Source organism: Manis javanica, chromosome 9 (genome assembly GCF_040802235.1).
Source record: "Manis javanica isolate MJ-LG chromosome 9, MJ_LKY, whole genome shotgun sequence".
Lineage (NCBI taxonomy): Eukaryota > Metazoa > Chordata > Mammalia > Pholidota > Manidae > Manis > Manis javanica.
In genome coordinates this window covers 1,955,880-1,979,041 of record NC_133164.1, presented here as the reverse complement: position 1 = coordinate 1,979,041, position 23,162 = coordinate 1,955,880, and the positions used below count along the sequence as shown (strand labels likewise).

Below are 23,162 nucleotides of genomic sequence, written 5' to 3'. Positions count from 1 at the left end.
ACCCCCCACATTATACATGCTAATCATTATACCCCCTTTCTTCTTCCCCGCCCTTATCCCTCCCTACCCTCCCATTCTCCCCAGTCTCTTTCCCTTTGGTAACTGTTAGTCCATTCTTGGGTTCTGTGATTGTGCTGCTGTTTTGTTCCTTCAGTTTTTCTTTTGTTCTTATACTCCACAGATGAGTGAAATCATTTGGTACTTGTCTTTCTCCGCCTGGCTTATTTCACTGAGCATAATACCCTCTAGCTCCATCCATGCTGTTGCAAATGGTAGGATTTGTTTTCTTCTTATGGCTGAATAATATTCCATTGTGCATATGTACCACCTCTTCTTTATCCATTCATCTACTGATGGACACTTAGGTTGCTTCCATTTCTTGGCTATTGTAAATAGTGATACAGGTATATTTTTAAGTGAAATTTTAAATCGAAGCATAGCATAGGCACAGAAAAGCTCACAAGTTGTAAATATGCAACTGGAAGGATTTTTACGAAGGCACACATCGATGGGACCACCCCCTGGGGAGGATACCCAGCATTGCTGGAAGCTTCTGTCACATGCCTTGCAACCATGATCCCTCCTTAGAGCTAGTACTCTTCTGACCTGCTTCATCACCGGTTACTTTAGCTGTTTTTAGACTTTATGTGGTTGAATTATATAATGTTTGATCCTTTTGCTCAGCATTATGTTCATGAGATTGTGTCCAGAGTGAAGCGTCATACACGTGCTGTGTGTGTCACAGGTCTTTGCCATGTAGGGTTCTGCAGTATGACCAGACCACATTCGTCTGTGTATCCTGCCAATAGCAGGCATTCGGGCTGCTACCAGTCGGAGCCAGTAGGAGTGATGGTGTACTGAACATGCTTGCACGTGACTTTTAGTGCATGCATGTACGCCTTTCTGAGAGATGTATATTTAGGGGTGGAACTGCTAGGTCATATGCACATATTAAGCTTCAGGAGATGCTGCTAAATAGGTTTCTGGAAAGGTTGTACCCTATACCCTCCCACTGGCTGCCCTTGGGACTTTCTGTCGTTCCACATCCTCACCAACATTTGCTTTCATAATCTATTTTTTATTGTGAAACTATTATGGTCCTTGAATATAGTTTTTCAAGGGTTTTCCAAATAGTGTAACTTCAGCTAGATACTAAGAAAAGAGTAATGAAGATACAGGAACTGTGTAGATGACAAGCACGCAGTAGAGTGCAGACAGAGAATATTCTACTGGAAACCTTAAGTCACTTTCAAATCAGGGAGGTCTCATCTTGATCTGTGAAAGGTGTTGTGAATGAAATTCTTCATTCTCACCTATATTAAGCCCACATGACCTTGAACCGCTGCAGTGATTAGCCTCCAAGCCCTAGCTGGGCGTCAGGCTTGGGGCAGAGATAGTCCCGCCCCCACAGCAGAACCAGCTTCTCAAGCTCAGCAACGTCGCTATCACCTCGGTCCAGAGGTGATCAGTGGGTCACGACTCCAACATCTTTTCAATGCTGTTTGACAGTGAAATCAGAGAGTGATGGGCATGGGGGAGGAGAGCGTGCAAAGGGTAGTAGCACATCGTTAGGACAGCTTACTGTAGCTTAGCTTAGCTTGCGGTTCCCAGCGTCCATCCATGCTGTGACCTGTGCCAGGATGTCCTTCCTTTCTAAGGATGGAAAACCCCATTGCATGGATGGGCCACATACTGGTTACCCAGCACCCGTCAGCGGCCCCTCGGGTCGTCTTCCCCTTGAGGCTCTCGTGAGCAGTGCTGCTGTGCACGCGGGGGCACAAGACCTGAGTTCCTTGATTTGCATCCTTCTGGGCGCATGCCCGGGACTGGGGCTGCTGGTCAGATACCTGGAGACTGTGTAATTCCGAGGTATCACTGTGCTGTCTTCTGCAGGGGCTGCGCCAGTTTACGTTCCGGGGTTAAGAATCTAATCGTGCTGCTGGGCCTTTCTCTCCTCGTTTGGAGATTCCCACTCTGATTCAGGGTATTAATAGACATGGGGCTGTCTGGACGGTTTCTTCCTGAACGGGTTTTGTTCGTGTCAGTCTTTCAAGGAATCTGTCCATTCAACCCAAGTTATTTTTGGCACATAACTCCCCTGTTACTGTTCCTTTCTGTGAACAAGGTGTCTCAGCACCTGTACTGGTAAAATTTAAAAAGGGATAAAACTGCATTCCTTACTAGGAGGTTGTCATGGGCTCAACTCAATGATTCGGCCACTGAGAGAGTAGGGGCCGCACACAGGATGCAGCAGGGACGCCTCACTCCGTGGCGGAGGGCATGTGCTTCTCTCATGGGAGGGCGGTCGTGCAGCTGTTTGGGGACTATTCTCTGGCCCCCCAGGGGACAGTTCAAGCATGAGAAAACGAGACTTATACATGTCAGGATATGGAACAATACAGGCTTGAATGCCTAGCCCTGCGGAGGCACTGCCACCTTTTGTGACGATTCCCAGGGCAGTTTCCAGGGCGTGCTGGCCCCTCCTTGAGGCCTTGTTGGTGGGGAGAGGACCCCTGCCCTGAGCAGGGACACACTGACAGCGGCTCATGAGCCCAGACGCCCCAGCCCAGGGGAGGGCGTGTCAGGCGAGGCCACAGGGGGCTGCACTCGGGAGCAGAACAAGCCATGGGGCCAAGAGGGGCAGGCTGTGTGGTAAAGAGCGGTGGGGGACCCTGGCCCCCGACGGAGGACATGACTGTCTGGTTTGAATAGTTCCTGGGCAGGCAGGGAGGTGAACCCAGCAGGCTGAAGACCAGGTGGGGTGCAGCTGCTCCAGCCTGGGGTGGGGGGAGACCAGGTGGGTGGGCAGGCTTTCCCACTAGGAGAGGGGACCTGCTGAAGACAGGGGAGCTCGTGGCCTCTGGGGCGTGTGAGCTCACAGACATCAAGGCTGCATGTGAACTTGTAGGCCTGGCAGTCCACTGGGTGGGGATGTGGCCTCCCACCCCTCACAGGCCTCCCGGGTGCAGGACACTGCGCAGCGGACTTTCAACAGCCCCATCCATCTCATCAAAATCATTACTTCCAGAATTACTTTTGCATTTAATACTCAGTTTTAAGAACTGGTATAAAAATTGTGAATTGACAAAATGATAATGACAACAATCTAAGTGTTTTGACACTTTATCACATTAAAAATTTGTATTTTCTATTTATATATGTGTTCTGTCTACAGAGAAGTTTGCTAGAGTGGTGAATAAAAATCCTCCCAAAAGTATATGACATTGAGATAAACACTGTGGAGAAAGTATGTCCAAGATACAATTTTAAGGGAAAAAAGTAAAATGAAAAATTATAGATTTTCAAAGAACTTGTCAGTACATTTTTTAATCAATAATGATGGGTGTGAAATTTTTATGGTTTATAGATTCCACTGGATACAGATAGCTAAGGGAGTGATGTGAGTTTATTTTTAAGTCAGTGTTTATAGTACACTGGAAATTATATCCTTTGCAACTATTTTAACTTACAAATAAACCTTTGGATACCAAATTAAAAATATGCAAGGCTACAATCATTTTTCATGGGTAGAAATATTTGAAAAATCACTGCTTTAAACCCTAGCTTATAACTGGCATGGTGGCTGTATTTCAGGCCTGTGACGGGGCAGGTGTCATGCCCTTCAGTCACCTGGCTCGCGGCCTGCGATATGCTCCTCATTCTCAAACAGCCGGCCCGGCGGCCCCTGGTCTCAGGACGGTTGTAAATGCACCTGTGCTGAACTTTTCTATTGTTTTGCAACTGTAAATTTGAGGACAGAACATTAAAAAGTTATTAAAATGTAAGAAACACAAGTGCAGGGAGAATAGTTTTAATGTGCCCATGAGAATGAATCTGAAGTCTTACTCTGTGAGTCTGGGTCACTGACAAACGCTTCCTGTGAACAATGTGTGTGCACATCTCAGCGCTGGTGTATCCCGGTGATGGGAACTCTCCAAAGAGCTTGAGTTTTTTCTACATAACAGAAAAATTACTGAGCTGACGAGTTGGTCAGTACTTTCATCCATCCTGTTAGCTTGGTCAGAAGCTGCGGCAACTGTGGCATGGAATGAAACAGGTTGAGACGACCGAGGACGGGTCTCTGGCCCCGGGTCCGTGCCCAAGCCTGCACGCCCCGCCGTCTTCCCTGGGCCTCATCCCCACTGGCCTCCCATGCTCCCAGATCACCAGCCCGGAGGTGGACAGTGATGAGGCCGCCCTTCCGAGCTCATGGCGACAGATTCTGTCAGGCCCGTGAAGCACCCCAGTCCCCTGGGTAACCGGCAAGCAGCAGGGAGGCCAGAGCGGGCAGGGGATGGGCTCTGCTTGTGTCGCCGCCTTCAGCACGCGGTGTGGTGTGTGGTTGAACCACAAAGCCCGGGTCAGCGCTGCACTGATGGGGAGAAGAAACAAGGGGTGGGTGAGGCGGAGCTGTCTCGCCACAAGGTGGTAACTGATCTGTAGAAATGGCGTTTGGACCCAACCTTTGCAGGACCAGAAACTAGAACTGGGCCGTGTGTAGGAATAGGTTGGTTCAAATGAACCGAAGCTGAAGTGAGGTCTACACTCAGAACGCCACTGATTAACCTGAGTCAGAAAAATACAGCGGTCATGGGGCCCAGCTTCCTGCTACAAGTGTCCCTGTGTTGGGCGGCCTGCAGGGGAAGGGCAGACGGCACTGCCTGAGCGCGGGAGTGGCCAGCCCTCGTGGCCAGCCTGCTCCGCCCCAGGTGTGCCACAGGAAAGTGTCTGCAGCTTATTAGTGAGCCGCAGGAGGATGAAAACAAAGGGCCTTTATTCTGTCCACAGCCCACTTCAGCAGCTCTGTTGGCTTTTTGTGGGCCCCCCAGAAATGCCCTGGAGGGGATCTGGGGCCCAAGTCTGGCTTTTCTGGCCACTCTCAGGTATTAACAAAGAATCTCATTTTTTTTTCGGTATCCCCCTCCCCTCCCCAGCCTATTCTCACATTAAGCTTTCATTTCTCACTCATTTCTTGACTTCCCTCCTCCCCAGCCCAGTTCCAGCCTTGACCTGGGCATTTGCTAGTCCCCTCTTGGACCTCCTCTCGGCACCCCTGCCACCGCAGTGGCCATGCTGCCCCCCCTCCGCAGGGCTGCGGGGTGAGGAAAGGCCCTGCCTGCAGGGGGCGGGGGCGGGTGGTCCAGTCTCCATGCGGGGTGTGGCCCGCGGGTCCTCCTGAGCCAGCCCTGCGGGGACCCCCCTCTGCTGGTCCCTGCTGAGCACAGACCGGACTGCAGCTGGACCCTGAGTGTCAGGGCCGCCCCGACCCTGCTTTTGGTCTGGGGTAACCTCAGTCCCCCGAGGAGGAGGCAGCCCTTTCAGGGACACCCACGTCTGGAATCAGGGTCCTCTAGCCCTGGGGGGACATGAATGCTCCTTGTCCCTCACACCCAGGCGCCAGCTGTTTCCAAAGCGGCCATGGCTGTGTGGGGACCTGCACTGCACCCCACCAGCCCCAGGAGCTGCGTGCTGCTCTGAGTGGTGCCCGAGTTCCCATCTTGCTTGGGTCGTGAGGCACGCCTTCCAAACAAGGCACCCTCCTCACTGCCCAGGTCCCCACATAAAAAATGGGCCTTCTCTAGTTTTGCCTGTAGGTGGGTAATGAGGATGGGCTGGCAGAACCTCTGCCTTGGAGTGCCCAGTGCCTCATTTTATGCTGTGTTCTCTTTAGTAGCCCCCCTGAAGGCAGGGGGGTGTCAAGCACCTGTGAGTGAGCAGCTGCTGCTGGCCGGGGCGCGCGCTGAGCGTCAGCTGTTCCCGAGGGCAGCGTGGGGTGCTGCCTGCCTGTACCATCAACACAATTTTTTCAAAGTGCCGAGATTTGATTTGATGGCCACGGATGCTGTAGCCGACATGTCCTCCATCTCAGGTTCTGTCACCCCCCACCCCCAGCTCTTAGGGGACAGTGACCCCAGGGAGGTGAGCATTCCCACTAAAACCCTGTCCAGAAACGCACAGGGGTGGGTCCCCCATTTCCCTTCACTCTGGGCCAGGGGACAGCCTCTGCTGCCTGTGACGGGCCCCCAGAGGCGCGACCGTCCTCCAGGAATCCTGAGGAGACATCGGAGGGTAAGAATGCCCACCCAGCAGCTGGCCGGGCTGGGCTGATGCTGGCCTCCTCCCTGGGGCTCGGTGCGACCAGGGTCGCGGCCTCCTTGGCCGCTCGGGACGCAGCAGCCTCAGATTTCTTGGCTAACCTGTCACAGGATTAGAGGATTAGGCACGGGATGAACAGAACAGGTGCCCAATGTGCAGAAAGGTTTGCAGTGAAGAAACACTTGCAGTGACGGCTCCTGGAAGAGAAGGGAGAGTGAGGCTGTTCCTGCCCGATTTCTCGGAGCGGTTTGGGTGGAGCCTGTGTGCCTCCTGGCTCCCGTCCCTCATCGGGTGAGTCCCCATCACTCGGGGTGTCTCCTGGCTGCTGCCCGCCGCCAGGAGCGCACCTTGCGTTTCCTTGGACTAAACCTGAGCAGCACGCTGTGAGCCCTCTTTGGGACCACCTCTGACCTTGGGCTTTGCCCTTGGCCCTTTTTGTCCTGCTGCAGCAGAACCCGTGGGTCCATTCAGTGGCACCCGCCAATGCTGAGATCGGCGCCTCCTCCCTCACTGGCTGGCCCTGCGCAAGAACCGCCCTGCCCCTGATGTGTGTCCTTGGGACTTGTCTCCACTGGACCTCCGCTGTCTCCCTGTTCTGGGGCCCAGGTCTGCCCTTTCCTGCCCTGCAAGCCCCCTGGTGGTAGCCTCTCCCCGGTGCCAGTGCCTTCCGGCCCTGACGAGTGTCAGGAGTAACTTTTTTCTCTAATACCCTTTCTGGCACTCTTGCTTCACCCTCTTGCTTAGTGATTTTTGTCGTGTGCTGGTCACCCCACCCCCTTATTTTTGACTCCTAGTTTCGCCTGCAGGTTTCCCTGGTCTTCGCATCCACCCGCCTGCCCTGGCTTGGCCTGCGTGTTCCGCCCTGGGTCAGCCGGAGTCCCAGGCCTTAGAAGCCTCACTGGGGGTTTGGACAGAGGAATATCAGAGGGGTATTGGAGGCCCCCAGGGCTGAGGGACGCTGAGGTTGCACCTCCTGCCAGGGCTGGGAGGTGCCAGGGAGAGGCCGGGCTTTCAGGATGAGAGTCGGGGCTGGCCTTGGGGAAACAGGGCCTGGACCCCCGGGGGGCACCCGGCTGCGGCCACCCAGGGGCTCTGAGGACACAGCTGATCCAGGAAGGTGGTGGTGGGGGAGACTGGAGCAAGCAGTCTGTGCTGGGCGGGCACAGGCCAGCAAGCAGATGGGAGCCTGGCCTCCCCTCCTGCCCACACCCTCCCGTGTTGCCACAGGAGACCTAACCGCCCTGTGCAGGGCCCTGGCACCATAACCCGCTGTACCCTAGGGGGAATTATGCATGTCAGTTCTGTATCCACATGCTCTTGAGAGCTGCCATCGTGACCTGGGAAGCCCAGTGTTGTCTTCCAACCTCCCAGATGGGTAGGAGTGCACCAGAATGGTGTTAGGAAGCAAAACCCCCATGATTCTCAGCCCCTGACAGTGAGCCCCCCTGCCCTTCTGCTGGTGTTCAATGACAGCTGTGGATAAGTAATTCTCAGTTTACATGGACTTACTTTACACCCTGCATGTTGACCGCCTTCCTGATTTTACCATGATCCTTAAAGTCACTACCCTGTACCAAGTCTTTCCCAATGGTCTGAACACATTCCGCTTTCCCGCATTAATGAACAACACTGCTTTGAAGTCGTGTATGTATATATATTTTTCTCCATTTGATGTATGTCCATGTCCTTGCACTTGACTTCTCTATCATCTTGTCTTGCATTGAAGGTACCTGGCATCCCACACCATGTTGCTAGAACCCTCTCTGCGCAGCCTCCTTTTCCCATCCCTTCCCGCTCTGCTCTGAATCCTTCCTACTAAGGACTTTCCTCCTGGGCTTGTGACTCCAGCCCTGATTTTCTTAGCTCTGCTCTGAACCCACATTTCACTCTGCTGCCTTCCCCTCACTCAGTTTCCTGGGGCCCAGGGTACCCCAGTGCAGCCTGAGGCTGGTCTGCCTAAGGCCCAGGCAGAACCTTAGCCACATTCAGTACTTGGACAAGCACACAGGCCTTGTCCCCTAAGGGGCATCTCTGTTTTCAACAATCTGTGGCTTCTAAAAATTGGGTTCCAATTAAACAAACCTACAATTCATCTGATGTACTTTTTCCCTGGAATAGGTCAAAAGAGCAGAAAATGGAGCAATTAAACATATTTCCCTTTGGAAGCAGACTTTACCTCCAAATGGATGAAGCCATTTACAATGCAGCAAGGTTGCATGTCAGTTGACTCTGCGCCCCAGTATGAGACAGGACAGGCACCTAATTATGTTGCCAAATATTTATTTGTTGGTATCCTCTTCTCTTCTTTCTCAAAAAGTACTTCTCCAGTGGAAAATCATTTTAAAGTTTTTCAGGGAATATAGGCAAGAAAAACCCATGGGCATTTTAAAGAAACGTGGAAGCAGGGCTCACTCTTGACGCCGATGTCCGTCAGGCGCCACGACACGCCAGCGGGCGCCTGGCTCCGGCTCTGTTGTTCTGCACGGTCCTGGCCGGGGCGGGCGCCACGCTCTTGGTCACGGAGTGAGGGAGACGTGCAGACGTTTTGTTTCCTAAGGCCTTGTCTGCCTCATTGTGATTTACACAAACAAAAATTACCAGAATAGTTTAATCCTCAAATGCCTGTTGCTTTTTGTAAAGCAGGTTGATCGGCCAGCAAATGCGTTAGAATTGTGCATCTTTTGCCCACTGCTGCTCTGGAGCCTGCAGGGTCTTCGTGTGCATGAGGCCCAGGGCACCTTCCTGGGACCCCCGAGCCTCCGGAGCACTGTGCCTCGGAGGACAGCCTCAGGCCCCCTCACATTCTCCAAGGGCTTCCCAGCCCCAACACTGCTCAGAACCAGCGTGGAAAGCCATCTCTGAGCCTGTTCATGCTCTGGCTAGGAATCCCTGCTGCGGGGGCCTTTGGGCAGCCCTGTGAGTCTCTAGGGCCAGGAACTCCCCTGTGCACCACCTAAAGATGCCTCCCATGCCCATGAACTGGTGGCAGTGTCACTCAGGGCCACGGCGATCAGGTGAGGACCCCGCGATGGGGAGGGGCCACAGGACAGTGGCCTGAGGTGAATGGGACCGAGGGGCGAGGAGAGCTTTCTAAAGGCAGGGAATGTGGGGCCCGGACTGGGGGAGGGAGGCGGGACTTGTCGGCAGAGGAGGGGAGGGACCCTCGGAGGGGACTGGGCAGAAGAGCGCCTGCCCACAGGAATCAGGCCACGTACGTGATCTGGGAAGAGGGAAACAAGGGGCCGGAGTGGAGGGTCCCTGCAGCAGGGATACTGCCTGAGACAGAATAAGATGGGGCCACCAAGGCCAGGTCTCCTGATCTCTGCTTCCCTCTGTTTGGGCCATAAAATTATGGAACGATATTTTTAACTACCATGAATCCCTTGATCCCCTTGATGGCGAAGAGCAGTATTTTCCCTCTCAAAATATACTTTCTTTCCTAAAACTATAAACACACTTCAGGAGTTCTAAATGCAACACAAAAAACGACTTCCTACAGCTCACAGAAAAAGTCAGCTGCGGACTCAGTGGGGAAGAACTTCACCCAAGTTACTGGGCGGAGCGTAAACGGAAAACATGCTTCCACACACGGAGTAACACCGTGGAGACAGAAACCACGAGGGAAAAGGAGGGGACATCCAGAGGAACGAACAGGAAAGCAACAGAGGGTCCAGCATGTGAAAAAAGTACTGAATACAAGTAACCGAAGAAAGTCTCCCTCAGCACAAGGCAGGTGGGAACCAGGGGTTTGAAAAAGCTGGTCCGGTTCTAGGCAAGAGTGATGACACACGTGTGCACATGCCCCGATCGTACCCCGACACACATGTGCGCACACGCTGGCTAATTATATTGGACCCGCCCAGCCAAGCTACCACAAGCTAGCGGTGATGACAGCATTTTTACAAACAGATGAAATACAGTCGTTTATCAGAGGTAAATATCTGAGACTCAATACCACCAGCACACCACCCTGAGGTGTAGAAGGGATATAGAATTGGTGGTGAACAGAAATACACAGACATGCACACACATGTGTCTGTGTGTGTGTAACACAAGTGCTAAATTAAAGCTCCTGTGAAAGACAGTGTATTCTACAAACGAAATATTAATAATAGTTTAAAACTAAAATAACGATTAAAAAGACAGGAGTTGGGGTAGAGCAAGCGGAGAAGGCGCCCGTGGTCTGTCTGGAGGACGGAGCTGACCGGGGAGGAGGGTGAGGGAGGGGCGGAGTGTCCACAGACCCACCTCGCTGGTGTCACGGCAGCTCGGCTTTAAAAGTGGGGATATCTGCCTCACTGTAAGCCAAGAAAGGAAAGACAACCATTATTAAATAGAAAATGGTGATGCAATTTAAAAATTTCAGAAAACGTATAGAAAAATGGAATGAAGAACAATTTGAGCAAAACCTTTTTTCCCAAAACAAAGCAATTTGAAAAACACAAAAGGAAAATGGAAAGCAATGTAAAATAATTAACGATTTATGTAAAGTAAAAAGAACAAAGTTAATTATGTCAGTCAGTACACAAAACTGTGAATGGACTTTTTTCGAATAAAAAAACATTGTCAAAGGGGCTTCAAAAACAGTTTTTGCACAATCTAGCTTAAAACAAAATGGTGAAGAAAGGCTGCAAATAAGGATATGGACAAAGAGCTACACAGGTGAAAAAAGGGGATGGAAAAATACAACTTTGCATTCAGACTAGCTGAAATTCAGAATAAAAGAAGCAATCAGGAGAGAGATGAGCGTGAGTTGACTGAAGTCATAATTTGTGAAAAAGATATGTGTTCCATTAACCTAAGCATGAAAAGCATATACTTAATGATTTGAAACTTAGGAGAAACGATGTCACACTTGTGACTTTGAGAACTGGACACATCCTACAGATGGAAAAGGTGGGGGAAAACCTGAGAGCTCAGCGGGGCACCGGGTGGCCCCTGAGGGGCAGCACCAGGGGCGTTTGCCGTGCCGATGGGCAGCCTGACCCACAGGCCACACGCATGATGGATTTTGTGAAATGCACAAAGAAAGTGCATGCCAGAGCCTGTGAGATGCAAACGATGTTCGTGGTTTGATTAACAGTATCACACCGATGTCGAGTTCCTTGCTCTGAAAGGTACTCTGGTTAAGTGAGACATTATCATTGAAGGAAGCTCGGCTGAGGCTGTATGGGAGCTCTTACTTTTAAAACCTATTGTTCCAAAATTATTTTGAATTAAAAAGTTCTTTGTGAAAATGCACAAAAACCTAACGTAATAAATGTAAACATATAATGTCTTAAACAAGTATATGCATTTTTTTCATATGCTCATGGAACATTTAAAAATCCTAGCATATTTTGAAAAGCAGAGATTCATAGGCTCAGTAGCCTGATCACAATGAATGGCCAGTGAAGTCTCAACTTCTTGGTAATTGAGAAACACAGTTCAGATAAAGATTTGGTTGAAGATGCAATCAAAATGGAAATTACAGATCCCCTTGGAGGAGATGGGAAAGAAGTGCTTTCTAGTAGAGCTCATGGACGGGGAAAGCCACGCTGAGAAATAACCTGACGGTTCATCTTGGGGAATGAGCAAAGGTTCTAGGCAGCTTCTGCCCCTGGGAAGGCCAGCAGAGTCAGCCAGGGCTGCGTGGATGCCGGCAGAGGGCACAGAGGGCCGTTTGGCTCCTGGCCCAGCAGGCAGCCTGGGCCTGGGACTCACACCAGAGCTCCGTGCTCCCAAGTCCAGGCGATGTCCGGGTGGGCCTGGGGGCAGGTGTGCACACAGTGGTTTGGGTCACAGATGAGGAGTCCTGGGCTGAGCAAACCCCGACTTTAAAGGCACTGCAAACCTGCCCGCACTTCGTCACAGAGGAGACATTATTTTTAGTCTGTGGGTCAGCAAGCAAATTTGCCCTCTGCCAGGAGGGCACAATGTCTCTATCTTTGAAGGATGTTTATGCCAAATACTCTTGAAAAGAGTCAGAACAAAAGCTGTCCTTACCTCTTTAGATACTCAGAAATGTGGGAGACTCATGGAGAAACATCTCCCCAGTGCAAGAAAGAGAAACTAGCAAGTGGCAGATATTGAGATGCACCAAATATGCTTTCCAAAATCCATGAATTCATAATGACACTTAAATTTTTGGTATTTTCTAAAGGATACACACACCAGCTCATGAAGCACAGAAAATATGAGTGTTTATCTTGCTTGCTGTGGGAACTGCATTTCAGGGCACCATGCAGCCAGAATTCCAGCAGGTAGGGAATGAGGGTCTGTCATGCTATGGCAATTCCAGATGGAACGTCGAACCTGGTGGGGAATCACTGACAGCTGCTGGCACACACGGGTGATGATGGTGAAATTGGAATGGACAGACTGGGGTGACAGCAGGACCACGGATGGTCTGGGCATCACAGACATCCTGAGATTTCACACTCACTCTGATGTGATGTGACAGGAAGCTGGCCTCCCTTCCCTGGGGGATGCTTCTAGGCAGGGTCTGATGGTTTCTCAAAGGGCCCTCTTGTGAGCTGAATTGTGTCTCCCCAAACGACGTTTACTTACTGACTCCTAGTACCTGTGGGTGTGACCTTATTTGGAAATAAGATGTAACCAAGTTAAGATGAGGTCGATCTGGATGAGGATGGGCCCTATCTGGTGACTGGTGTCCTATTAGTAAGGGGACACATGGCGCTGACACAGAAAGGGACACAAGGCCACTGGAGACCAATGCAGAGGTCAGAGTGATGCACTACAGCTGAGGAGGGAAGGTCAAGGATGGCCAGCCACTCCCAAATGGGGAGAGAGGACTGGGATGGGCCCCCCCTCATGGCCTCAGGAAGGGACCAACCTCCCGACACCCTGATCTGGGATTCTCCAGACGGAGGGAGGCTTTTCTGTTGTTCACATCTCCCAGTTGTTTACATCTCCCAGAGGGACGGCACCCGGAGTCCCTGCATGGGTTGCCTGCTCATTTATGCACGCTTTGCCCGCCTCCCCCCGCTGGTTCCTCCCATGAGCTGCTCGTTCTCACCTCCTGAATACGCCACCCACACTGAAGCCCTGCCTCGGGGTCTGTATTTGGGGTACTGAACCAGTCAGTAGGCTTCAGGGGTGGCCTTGGAAGCAGACACCCAGGGAGGGAATCTCAGGTCACATTCTCGCCGGCCGGACTGCCCAGCCCTGGGATGTATGTCATCACGGTTCTCCAGAGAGACAGAGAGAACTGGGCGTGTGCAGAGAGGCCTATTATAAGCGATCGGCTCACTTGACTGTGGGGGCTGGGAAGTCCAGTCTGCAGGTGGGCCTGCGGGCTGGTGACCCAGAGGGAGCTGGTGCTCCAGTCTGAAGGCACCTGCTGGAGAACCATCCCTTAACTCGGGGGGCGGTTGATGTTTTTGATCTATTCAGGCCTCCAGCTGATTGGGTGAGGCCCACCATACAGGAAAGAGCCATCTGCTTTAGTGTCCTGAGCCAGATGTTAGTCTCACCCCAAAACACCCTCATGGACACACCCAGAATCACATCTGACCAAATATCAGGGCACCCTGTGGCCCTCTCAAGTTGACACATAACATTAACCATCAGCGAGACCATTACAGGTGCTACAGGAAGTGGTGATGCTGCCCTGATGCCCCACAGTGACTATAACTCTCACCTGTGCCATGGGATGCCCAGCAGGTGCGAGGGGACCACTGGCTTAGCAGCCCCTCTGCTGCCCGAGGACGGGGGCGGTGGCGATAGGGCTGGGACCTGCCGACTTCTGCTAACTGCCGTAGGGGACCTGAAGGGTGATTCCAGGAGCTGACGAGTGGAGGCCGCTGTGGGCCTGAAGGCCGTGGCTGCAGGGCAGCATGTAAAGGGCCGTACATCCCCACAGCCAGAAGGCCCAGGCTTGCTGCAGACGGGGCCAGTCTGCACAGCGGCTGAGAGCACCGCCCGGGCCGGCCTCCTTCAGCTGGCCAGCCACAGAGCACCATGATGGTGTGGGGGTCCCTGAGACCCAGAAGGGGGCGCTGGGTGGAGGTTTTGAGAACTTGGGTGCCTGATGCCCTGATCTCTCAAGCCAAGACAGAAGGTCCCTCTCCTTGGCTACAGAAGTACAGCCTTCTGTGTGGGTGCTGTGCAAAGGCCCCACGGGGGGTGGATGGTCATGGCCTCCCCTCACTGCCTGTAGACCAGTGACTGGCCAAGTCTCACAGGCTGCCACAGAGCAGCCCTACTCATCAGGAGAGCCCCAGGTGTCTGCGGAGCTGCCTGGCAGGAGGGCGGCAGGGGGCGGAGGGCAGGCAGAGGGGCTGGGATCTGACGGTGCCTCCATCTCAGGACTCACGTCTAGGCGTTCAGAGCAGCCCTTGGTCTTGTTACCCGGGGAGCAGCCTGGGCAGAGTGTGAGGAGGGGCAGGTGATCACACTAGACCCCAGAGCCAGAGGGTGGCACTTCCTCGGAGGCCACTGGACTGCCCTAGTGAGGGCTGCCTCCAAAGGCAGCCACTGGGGAGGAGCCCAGTGGTCAGACAGAGCTGGCACTGCATCTGCTCCCTGGGGACGGAAGTGTTGGGTGGGCACAGACAAGCCATGCACATGAATGCCCAGCCCTCCACATCACCTGCCTCGGCTGGCCGGATTCCCAGTATTCCTCAGCTCGCACCCGTGATGCAGTGGCTGGCTGGGCCCCTTGTCTGGGGGCCGGAAGGGGCAAGGAGGGATGAGTGGCTCCAAGAAGGCAAGGTGGGGCCTGTGCGGGGCCCTGCGGGCACGACACAAGCCTGTGGGTGTTGAGTCCCATGTTGGCAAAGAGTATCACCGAGGCCCGCGGTGGCACCTGTCACCAAGGGCAGTGGCCCAGGCTTTTCCTGCCATCCTGGTGCTCTGCACAGTGGGCCATGGACAGTGCGCCATGGTGGCAGGGCTGGCGTGTGCCGAGGTCCTACAGCGTGAGCTCCCTGTCACCAAGGCTGGCCTAGGTTCCCACTGTAGAGGCAGATTCCAAGCTGCTGACAGGGTGACATCTTGGTGGCAGGTTGATTGCATCGGAGCTCTGCAGCCCTGCGAGGAGAAAGCAGTTCATCTCACCGGACAGAGACCTGCGGAAGCCAGCTTGGTGGTGACACCCTGCAGGGCTGGGGACCTGTCCTCCCAGATGCGGCACGGGCGCTGAGCCGATGGCTTTTATGTGGTGTGGTGCCCCCAGTGGCTAAAGGCAGTGTCCAGGCACCAACGGGTAGCAGTAGGCTCAGGCCCTCCTCCCGTGGGGTGGGACTGGTGCTTTCTGCTCCCACAACTTCAGGCTCTGTGGCACGAGAGGCCACCGCGGGGCAGGCCCTCCGTCATGGGGGTGGGGGTGGACGGAGGAACCCCAGGCTGGTGGGTGGAGCCTGGGACTTGCTCTGCCCTGCTGCTCTGAGGCCCCAGGGCAGTGCCCGGTGCTGCCTGTCACACCCTTGCTCCCATCTCCTCCCTGCCGTCACTGCCGAGTGGGCAATCTGCTCCCGGGTTGTGGGCTCTGCAGAGACCTGAAGAAGGGCAAGGGCCTCCGCATCATGTTATGTTTCATAACGCACCGTGTTGGTAAAACGGCCTCTGACCCTGAGTGATTTTTCAGCCACATATGTTAATACAGTACTGTCCTGCCTTCATCTTTAGTTTTTTAGCATTGGGCCATATTTATGCCAAATGAATAGGTCACTGTTTGCTAAGGTGAGTACCGTGAATGACAGAGAGCCCTTGGGGTGGCGGCTTACTGCAGTTCTCAGTCTAGAAGATGGTCCAGCTCATACAAGCAACACTACAGGAAGAGACTGCCACCCATTGCTAGGTAAATAGCCATCTGCCTGTCCGCCTTTGGGCTGGGGGCGATTTTAACATTTTTGTAAGATGGTCCTCCAAGCACCAAGAAGCTAACCAGTTCACCTGCGCTTTGGTGCTTACTGGTTTGGGGCTGCAGGGGCTCCCTTCACAGTGCCCTGGAACGTGGCCATCAGGTGCCCCATCACCAGGCAGCCAAGCTGGCACGAAGCTGCCATCATCTTCCAAGCCTGCGTTGAGAGCCAGTCCACACGCACACCGAGGCGAGTCAGAGGGCGTCCATAGAAAGGCCTGGCAGAGAGCAGTGAGCTCTCCATGGCATGTGTCCTTGGGTGGGAGGGTCTTGGCGAAATGGTTTAAGTTTAGCAAACTGTCTACTTTGGATATTAAAACAGCTCGAACACCTGAAAACACCTGCTTTGAACAGTGTTTCTTTCTAGAATGAATCCCTTCTAAATAAGCCATTTTGAAATTAATGTGCATCCATGATAAAAGAGTATCACTGGCATCTCTACAGCATTTAAATGTTCATTCTAAGACCAGTTATAGTAGGTGAGCTGTGAGTCTTCCTTCGGGCAACCACGGGCTGCCAGTTTCACCAGTCACCTACGGCCACTCCCTGGGGCTGCCTTTCTTCAGGACCACTTGATTGTATCGACTGAATCTTACTCTTGTTCCCCAGATTATATGCCCCAGACCTAATTTAAGGGAACTTGAAATCGTAATGGCACTCTGGCATATCCCCCCAATTGAGCAGTAATGAGAGTAAACAGGAATCTCAGCAGCTAACTGCCCTGGGTCAGTCACTTAGTCTTTGGGCTCAGACCTTGGTACAACTGCTAACTACCCTGTTTCCTAGAAAGCATGTAGCGGAAGTGGTCTGGCAAATGGTGAGGTGTCAAGTCCTGGAGTCACAGAGCCTGGGTTTGAGACCTATCTCTACTGCTTGTTGGACGTGTGACAATGGGGACAAAGAAACTTAGGATGGTAGTACTGATGGTGTGACAGAAGGCAGGGAGTGAGCACTGGGCAGACGCTGTGAGCTCAGGGAATGGTAGCTGCCATCACCCACCCTAGGCCCTCCTGAACCAGAGTCCACATGGCTCTTTGGATTACTCGGTGTTTACCTTTAGCAAGAAAGTTTAGCCCTTAGATCAGAGCTGGAAATAGCTGCACCTCACCACTGCAGAAATGCTCTGGGGGATGCAGGTGAGTTAAGCCTGTTTTTGAGGTTTCATATGGTTTCCGGCCTTTGTCATTAACTATTAACATACATGCCGGGCACACAGTGAGCTCTCTGCAAGTGACCGCTAGTGCTGCCTTCAAGGGCGGTGGGCAGTCCTGGGAGCAAGAGAGGACACACGGAGGGGCTGTGGATGCAGAAAATGGACATGCACGTGCCAGGGAATCTCCTTCACACCTCTTCTAACAGGAGGCACCTGCCTTGGTGAGCACATACGCGCGTCAGCATCACGTGTTGGAGAAGCTTGTTTGCTGCCCAACAGTTGGACCCCTGAGGGCCCTGCCCGCATGCGTCCACACCTCCGCGGCCCACCCAGCACCTCTTGCCCCAGTGCGTTGGGCCAAGTGGCCTGTTTGGACAGGGCAGTTCTCAGGCCTTCCTTCCCCACCGTCTGACACTCAGCTCAGGCCCTGCTGTTTTCAGACCTTCCTCTCCGCACTGTTTGAAACGTCTCTAATCAACTCAGCGGAGTTGCTCCAAGGTTTCTGGACTTGGAGGTCACGGGCGCGGGAACCGGCCTCCCAGTAGGGGGCACGCGTGACACCGCCGCGCACTCCACTCCGGGGCCTCTGCGTCCCCGTGGATCCCAGCCGGAAAATCAAATCCTCCCCGAACGAGGCCCATCTGGTTACAGATTTAATTATCATTTGTGTTCTGTAATTATTGGCTGGCTGGCAAGGTAGCGGCGACAAGCCCCCCCCACCCCCCCACCCCAAATATAACTGGCAAAAATAGAAAGAGCATTCTGGGAAGCACTTAACACTTTGAACATTCATGAATTAAAGAAATACAAATAGGGTTCCGAGGCCCCGAGGAGAGAGGGCGGCGGAAGGGACGGGAGAGCGAGAGGAGGGGGCTGCGCGTGGGCCCGCGGGGCGCAATCGGTTCGGAGCGCGCGGCCTGCGGGTGCCCGGCCGCGGGCCGTCGCCTCCGGGAGGTCACCGGCGCCCTTGGGGAGCCCCCGCCGGCGGCGCAGGTGGGGACGCGCGCGCACAGCGGCTCGCGCGCGGGGCTCACGGCGGGGATGGGCGCGCAGCGGCGGGGGCGGGCGCACGGGGGCACGGCGGCGGGGGCGCACGGCGGCGGGCCCGGGCGCGGGGCCGCTCCGCGCCGCGTCTTTTCTTCTCCGCGCAGTGATGTCATCGGCGGCGGCGGGGAGCCGGGAGGCGGCGGCGGGGGCGGCGCCGGGCGGCCGCCGCAGGTTCATGTGCAGCTAATGAAAAGGCACTTGACAGCCGGCCAGGACGCACGCGAGGGAGCGCGAGCCGGCTGGACCGCGGCGCCGCCCGAGCCAATCGCCGTCGCCGGCCCCTCCATGGGCGAGCGGGGGGAGGGGGCGCGGGGCGCAGCCGGCCGGGCCGCGGCCGCTCCGAGGTGAACGGCGCCGAGACGGGCTCGCGGCGCGGGGAGGCCGGGCGCGCCGCCGCTATGAATTCGGCCGAGCAGACCGTTACGTGGCTCATTACCTTGGGGGTGCTGGAGTCGCCCAAGAAAACCATCTCGGACCCGGAGGGCTTCCTGCAGGCGTCCCTGAAGGATGGGGTGGTCCTCTGCAGGCTGCTGGAGCGCCTGCTGCCCGGGACCATCGAGAAAGTAAGTGCGGCCCCGGCCCGCGGCCCCTCGGCGGACGCGCCTGGGGAGCTGGGCGCCCGCCCTGGAGGCCTGAGCCCCGTCTTGCGCCAGCCGCGGCCTGGGATGCGCGGGGTCGCTGGCGCCGGCACTGGTGGCCGCGCGGGCCGGGGAGCGCGAGGCGCGGAGGAGCCCACGCGCCTCCTTTGTGCGCGGACCCGGGAACGGGGGGCGCGTTGGAGGCGCGGGGACCGGCGGCGGGAGCTCGGGGCGCCATTGTGCGCGGCGCGGGCTGGGGAGGGGGCCTGGGGCGCGTTCGAGGGGAGCGAGCGGGGTGGCCGGGGCGAAGGGGAACGCCCGGCTCGGCGCCACTGCGCCCTGAGGTGGAGCCGCCCCCCTCCGTGACCAGGCGGAACGCCGCGCTCCGGCGCCGCGCACGGCTGCCCCGAGGCTTTGTTTGGACAGTTTTGTCGGTGGGGTTGTATGAGAGTTTCACCCTCTGCGTAATGGACCAATGGCTGTGCGTGTTTAAAAGATGCATTCAGCAATGGCCGAGGTCCGGGATGCGAAAGGATTTGCTGTCCTCCCCACGAAAGAATTCCTCACGTCTCCAAGCTCAGAGGGTGGCGAACAGGGCTGCAAAGCCCTGGCATTCCTGAAGGCTGGTGTAAAATTGCAGATTTCATTTTAGGTTCATACCTGATCTTGAACAGACTCTAGTCCTGCACACCCTGCTTCGTGACTGCGGCTCTTCCCGGGGCTGGGGTGCGAACCTTGACCCGCATTTCTGTGAGTGATTAAAGTTTGCCTTGTTTCTCGCCAGCTGACACAGCAGGGGCGTGGGGATAGAAGCGCGCTTAAAACAGACACATCCCAATATTTCAAAAACACTACAACCTTATCTCAGTTATTTTTGGCCAGTACGCAATCTTATGATCAACAATTACTTAAAAGATGTTAAATGTAGAACTTGAAGTGCACCATAATTAGGAAAGACTTTACTTTTTAAAATGGGGATGTATTGGCCCCAACGCACAGTGACAATCTGCTAAACAAAATGTTAATTAAGTGACTTGAGAAAGTAAAATCTTTAGTCTTACTCATAAGTTTGTATATGTTTTGGCGCTCTGTTTTAATGGTCAGAAAATACTGTATTTAATACGAATTTCGCATGCATACCAGTTTTAGGAGTTTTTGTTACTTGGAACGTATTTTTGAAAACGATCTGTATTTTAGAGTGAATAGCGCTTGCCTATCAAGGAAATAAAAATGTAGCTTGTGAATGAACCTGATATCACGATAAAATTATGATTTAAGACAGGAAAAAGCGGGATCTAACTTTCAAGGCACTCAAAATACTTTTTTCTCATCTGGGTAACAGGGCCTCTGGTAATAAAAGACAGATGTTGAAAAGCATTGAAAACACATGCTAAGTTTACCAGAATAGGCTTATGTAAAATACCATTCCATTTCTAAGAGTAAAGTTTTTAGAAACTTCATATGCCGTCCGGGTAAAAACACGCATGCTATTTGGCATATGAACTGTGCTAATATTGATCGTGGACTTCACTCTTTTTCCCTGAAATTCTAGAAAGATTTCCTTGGAAAACTGTAGCATTCCTTTCATCTCTAGAACAAAGAAATGCATACCATGTTCAGCTTGCAGAAGCCAAACTGAAACAACCTGACATATGCTCAGACTTCAGACATTGGGAATTCCTGATGCCGCTGCCGCTGCCCCACTAGGCCCCGCCGGGTTTGTTTTTGGCTAAGGTGACCACAGTGAAGGGTTCACGTGAAGATAGCAAGTGGCAGACCTACTGATTCTTTGTGGCACAAGGGTAGGCTTTTGGAGTGAAGTGTTAGCCATTTGCTGCCCCTGAGTTTCAGAAGTTTCACGAGCTTTTCTCATTACCTACGCCGAGTTATTTAAGCTTTCCCATGTTTGCACGCACACATCAGAAACAGTCCATGCCACAGAGTGTATGCTCAGCAGCTTCCACTCAAGTGTGGGAATGTTAGTCTGAGGTTGTTTTTCCTTAAAAAGGAACATTTGGAAACAACTGAATATGTATATGGGATCGAAAGGATCTTAACTTTACCCAGTTTGCCACGTGGACACACGGACAGCCGGAGAACAGGGTATAAGCGGCCTGCAACTTAACATCTGCGAATTCACAGTGAACTTAAAATGGGCCGTTAGACGGGATGGCACAGAAGTAAGAAAGCTTTGGGGTTGCTCAGATTTCTCATCTGCCTCTTATTGAGGACACGTGTCCTGCTGTGTTTCTGGCATGAAAGCTGGTAAGGGTTTGGGGCTGAGGACATGTTTCGGTTCAGCTCATTGGGCTGTGAAAGCTCTGTGTTCGGTTCATTATGCAGTGGTTTTGCTTCAAGGTGGAAGGCTAGGCAGGGACAAGAGGGGATTGTGCACTTCACGTGAACACTTTAGAAAAGAGACATGTTGGGACTGCCAGCCACATGTCCTCTCTCACATAGGAGAGAGAGGTGGGTGTTACAAGGTTTCCTATGTCTTCGAGTATGAGGCACTTAAACTTTGATTTTCTCCAGTAATGGCCAGGCTCTTTTGCTGACCTACCCACAATGTTTCCTTCCCTCATTCCACCTGTGATGAGAAATGCAAAGGTTACAGGATCCAATAAGTCCATTAACGTTGAGCTCATGGCTAGTAAGTCAAAGGGGGTGAAATCAAGAGCCCGGTTTTAGAGGATGGAACATTGCTCTATGTTTGATACATCCCATTAAAATAATGGAAGCCATGAAATGCTTTAACGTTACTTGTAAATGAAGCGCATGAAGTTGCTTGATTCACCATGAAAAACTCAGGGATCCTGGCTGTTTCTCTCCCCACCAGTAGGACAGGATGCACAGTGCCCGCAGAGAGCTTTACTGGGTCCCTCCGTCACTCGGTATTTGCGGAATGCGTGTCAGATGCTACCTTCTGGTCTTGCTAGATGTCCTGGGTGTGCAGGTGCGCGTGCTTGCATTTAAGCTGGTTTAAACTGTTGGACTGTGTGTTAGTGTCCTGGGGCTGTGGCAGCAATGTCCCAGCGTGGTGGTTTAAACCCCAGCACCCCATTCCCTCTTAGCCCTGGGGGCAGAGGTCCAGCTCAAGGGTGGGCAGTTAGAACTCAGGGAGTTCTTTTCTAACAAAGGAAAAAGAAACTATTTTTTAGTAATTCACTCCAGACTCACTTTCTGAGATCAGTCCTGAGGCTCTGGGAGTGGGATGGGGAGTGGAAGGGAGTGCCACGGGCATTTGGACAGCAGTTCTGAGTTCCCACCCTGAGAAGTCTGTCTTTTCCTAGGCCCTCTGCCCTAAGAAGAGTGTAGTTAGTGATGGCAGCGGGGCTGCGGAGGGGGCTGAAGGTCTCACTCAGAGTGGGTTGGGTTTGTAAGGCCCTCAACCAGAGCTTTCATAGATCCTTGTTGATCGGTTGGCAGAGCACCCAGAAGTTATAAATCTTGTTATCCCCTGACTGTGTTTAGGGAGACTTCTTTAAACTTTGTAAACCGAACCAGTGGTTACAGCAAGTTGCTTCTAATGAACCGACTTAAGGTTTCAGAATAGTTAATTTTGTAATAAGAAACATCTGCTTTTGAAGTGTGTAATTTTAAAGTACAGCCGCAGCCCTGCACCAGGTGATTCTTGTTTTGAGTTTCAGGCCCAGAGCAGCGGGCAGCCCTCTTGGCAGCTGTGGCTCGCTCACAGTGAAGCACATACCTGAAGGCAGTTAGAGGCCGGGAGGCTTGTGCTGCAGCGATTTCCCGTGAGCCGCCCTAGCAGAGCTGTGGCCGTGCCTGCTCTGTGTGAATTTTGTTTCATACACCGCACACCGGACTCGAGTTCGGAGGTGCTGGGGGAAAGGCTTGCAGGTTGGCCTTTCCTTGGGGGCACTGCCCTGCGGACGCTCTGGGAGGAGTGCACCCAGGACCTCATTCTAATAGAAGCGCCTGCACTGGCTGCCTGTCCTCTTTTCTCAAGTGCAGCCTGCTTTCAGATACATCCTCAAGGAAAAGCATGTACCTGGCTCACAGGCGCCGTGTGGAGCTGTTGTTTCTGTGCTGTTGCGTGTCATCCCCACTTCACGGACAGGAACAGCCAGCTGGGGCCCACCACCTGGCCTTGCCTGGGTCCCACAGCCACGCACTGAGGTGGCAGAGTCCCATGGCAGTCTGGGAGCTCAGACAACTGGAAGAGGACAGGTCGCTCTCGGGAGCGCTGTCAGTGTGGCCTGCACGCTGACTCTGCTGTTTCTCATCCATTCTCCGCGGGAGAACGTCGCAAGGGCCTCTGTTAAACTCTTGCACCTGATGTTCGTGGCTGGGTTCACGGGCCTTCCTGAGTTTACTGGGTGTGCATCTACTCCAGAGTTGAAGCCATGTATTCACGTAGGTATGTACAGGGATGTGTGCGCACGAGGCTTTTTGGTAGGGCTGC

At 53.4% G+C, this 23,162-nt stretch overlaps 1 protein-coding gene and 1 long non-coding RNA gene across 8 annotated transcripts in view; one reads left to right on the top strand and one right to left on the bottom strand.

The window, feature by feature from the left end:
• LOC108390734 (uncharacterized) overlaps positions 1 to 18,682 on the bottom strand; it is a 33,333-nt gene extending 14,651 nt beyond the window's left edge. Inside the window, exon 1 of the long non-coding RNA XR_005063061.2 lies at positions 18,598 to 18,682. This is a non-coding gene — a long non-coding RNA (uncharacterized lncRNA). The remainder of the gene's footprint in view (positions 1 to 18,597) is intronic.
• The window catches only part of ARHGEF7 (Rho guanine nucleotide exchange factor 7), a 126,647-nt gene continuing 121,774 nt past the window's right edge, over positions 18,290 to 23,162 (top strand). For 2 of the 7 annotated variants that reach the window (XM_037024781.2, XM_037024780.2), the window contains exon 1: positions 18,292 to 18,724. In XM_037024781.2, the coding sequence (XP_036880676.1) occupies positions 18,560 to 18,724 (165 nt within the window). In that variant the 5' untranslated portion in view covers positions 18,292 to 18,559. Of the gene's footprint in view, positions 18,725 to 23,162 lie in introns of all 7 variants that reach the window. The other 5 variants (XR_012120961.1, XM_073212349.1, XM_037024783.2 and 2 more) reach the window with 4 other exon arrangements.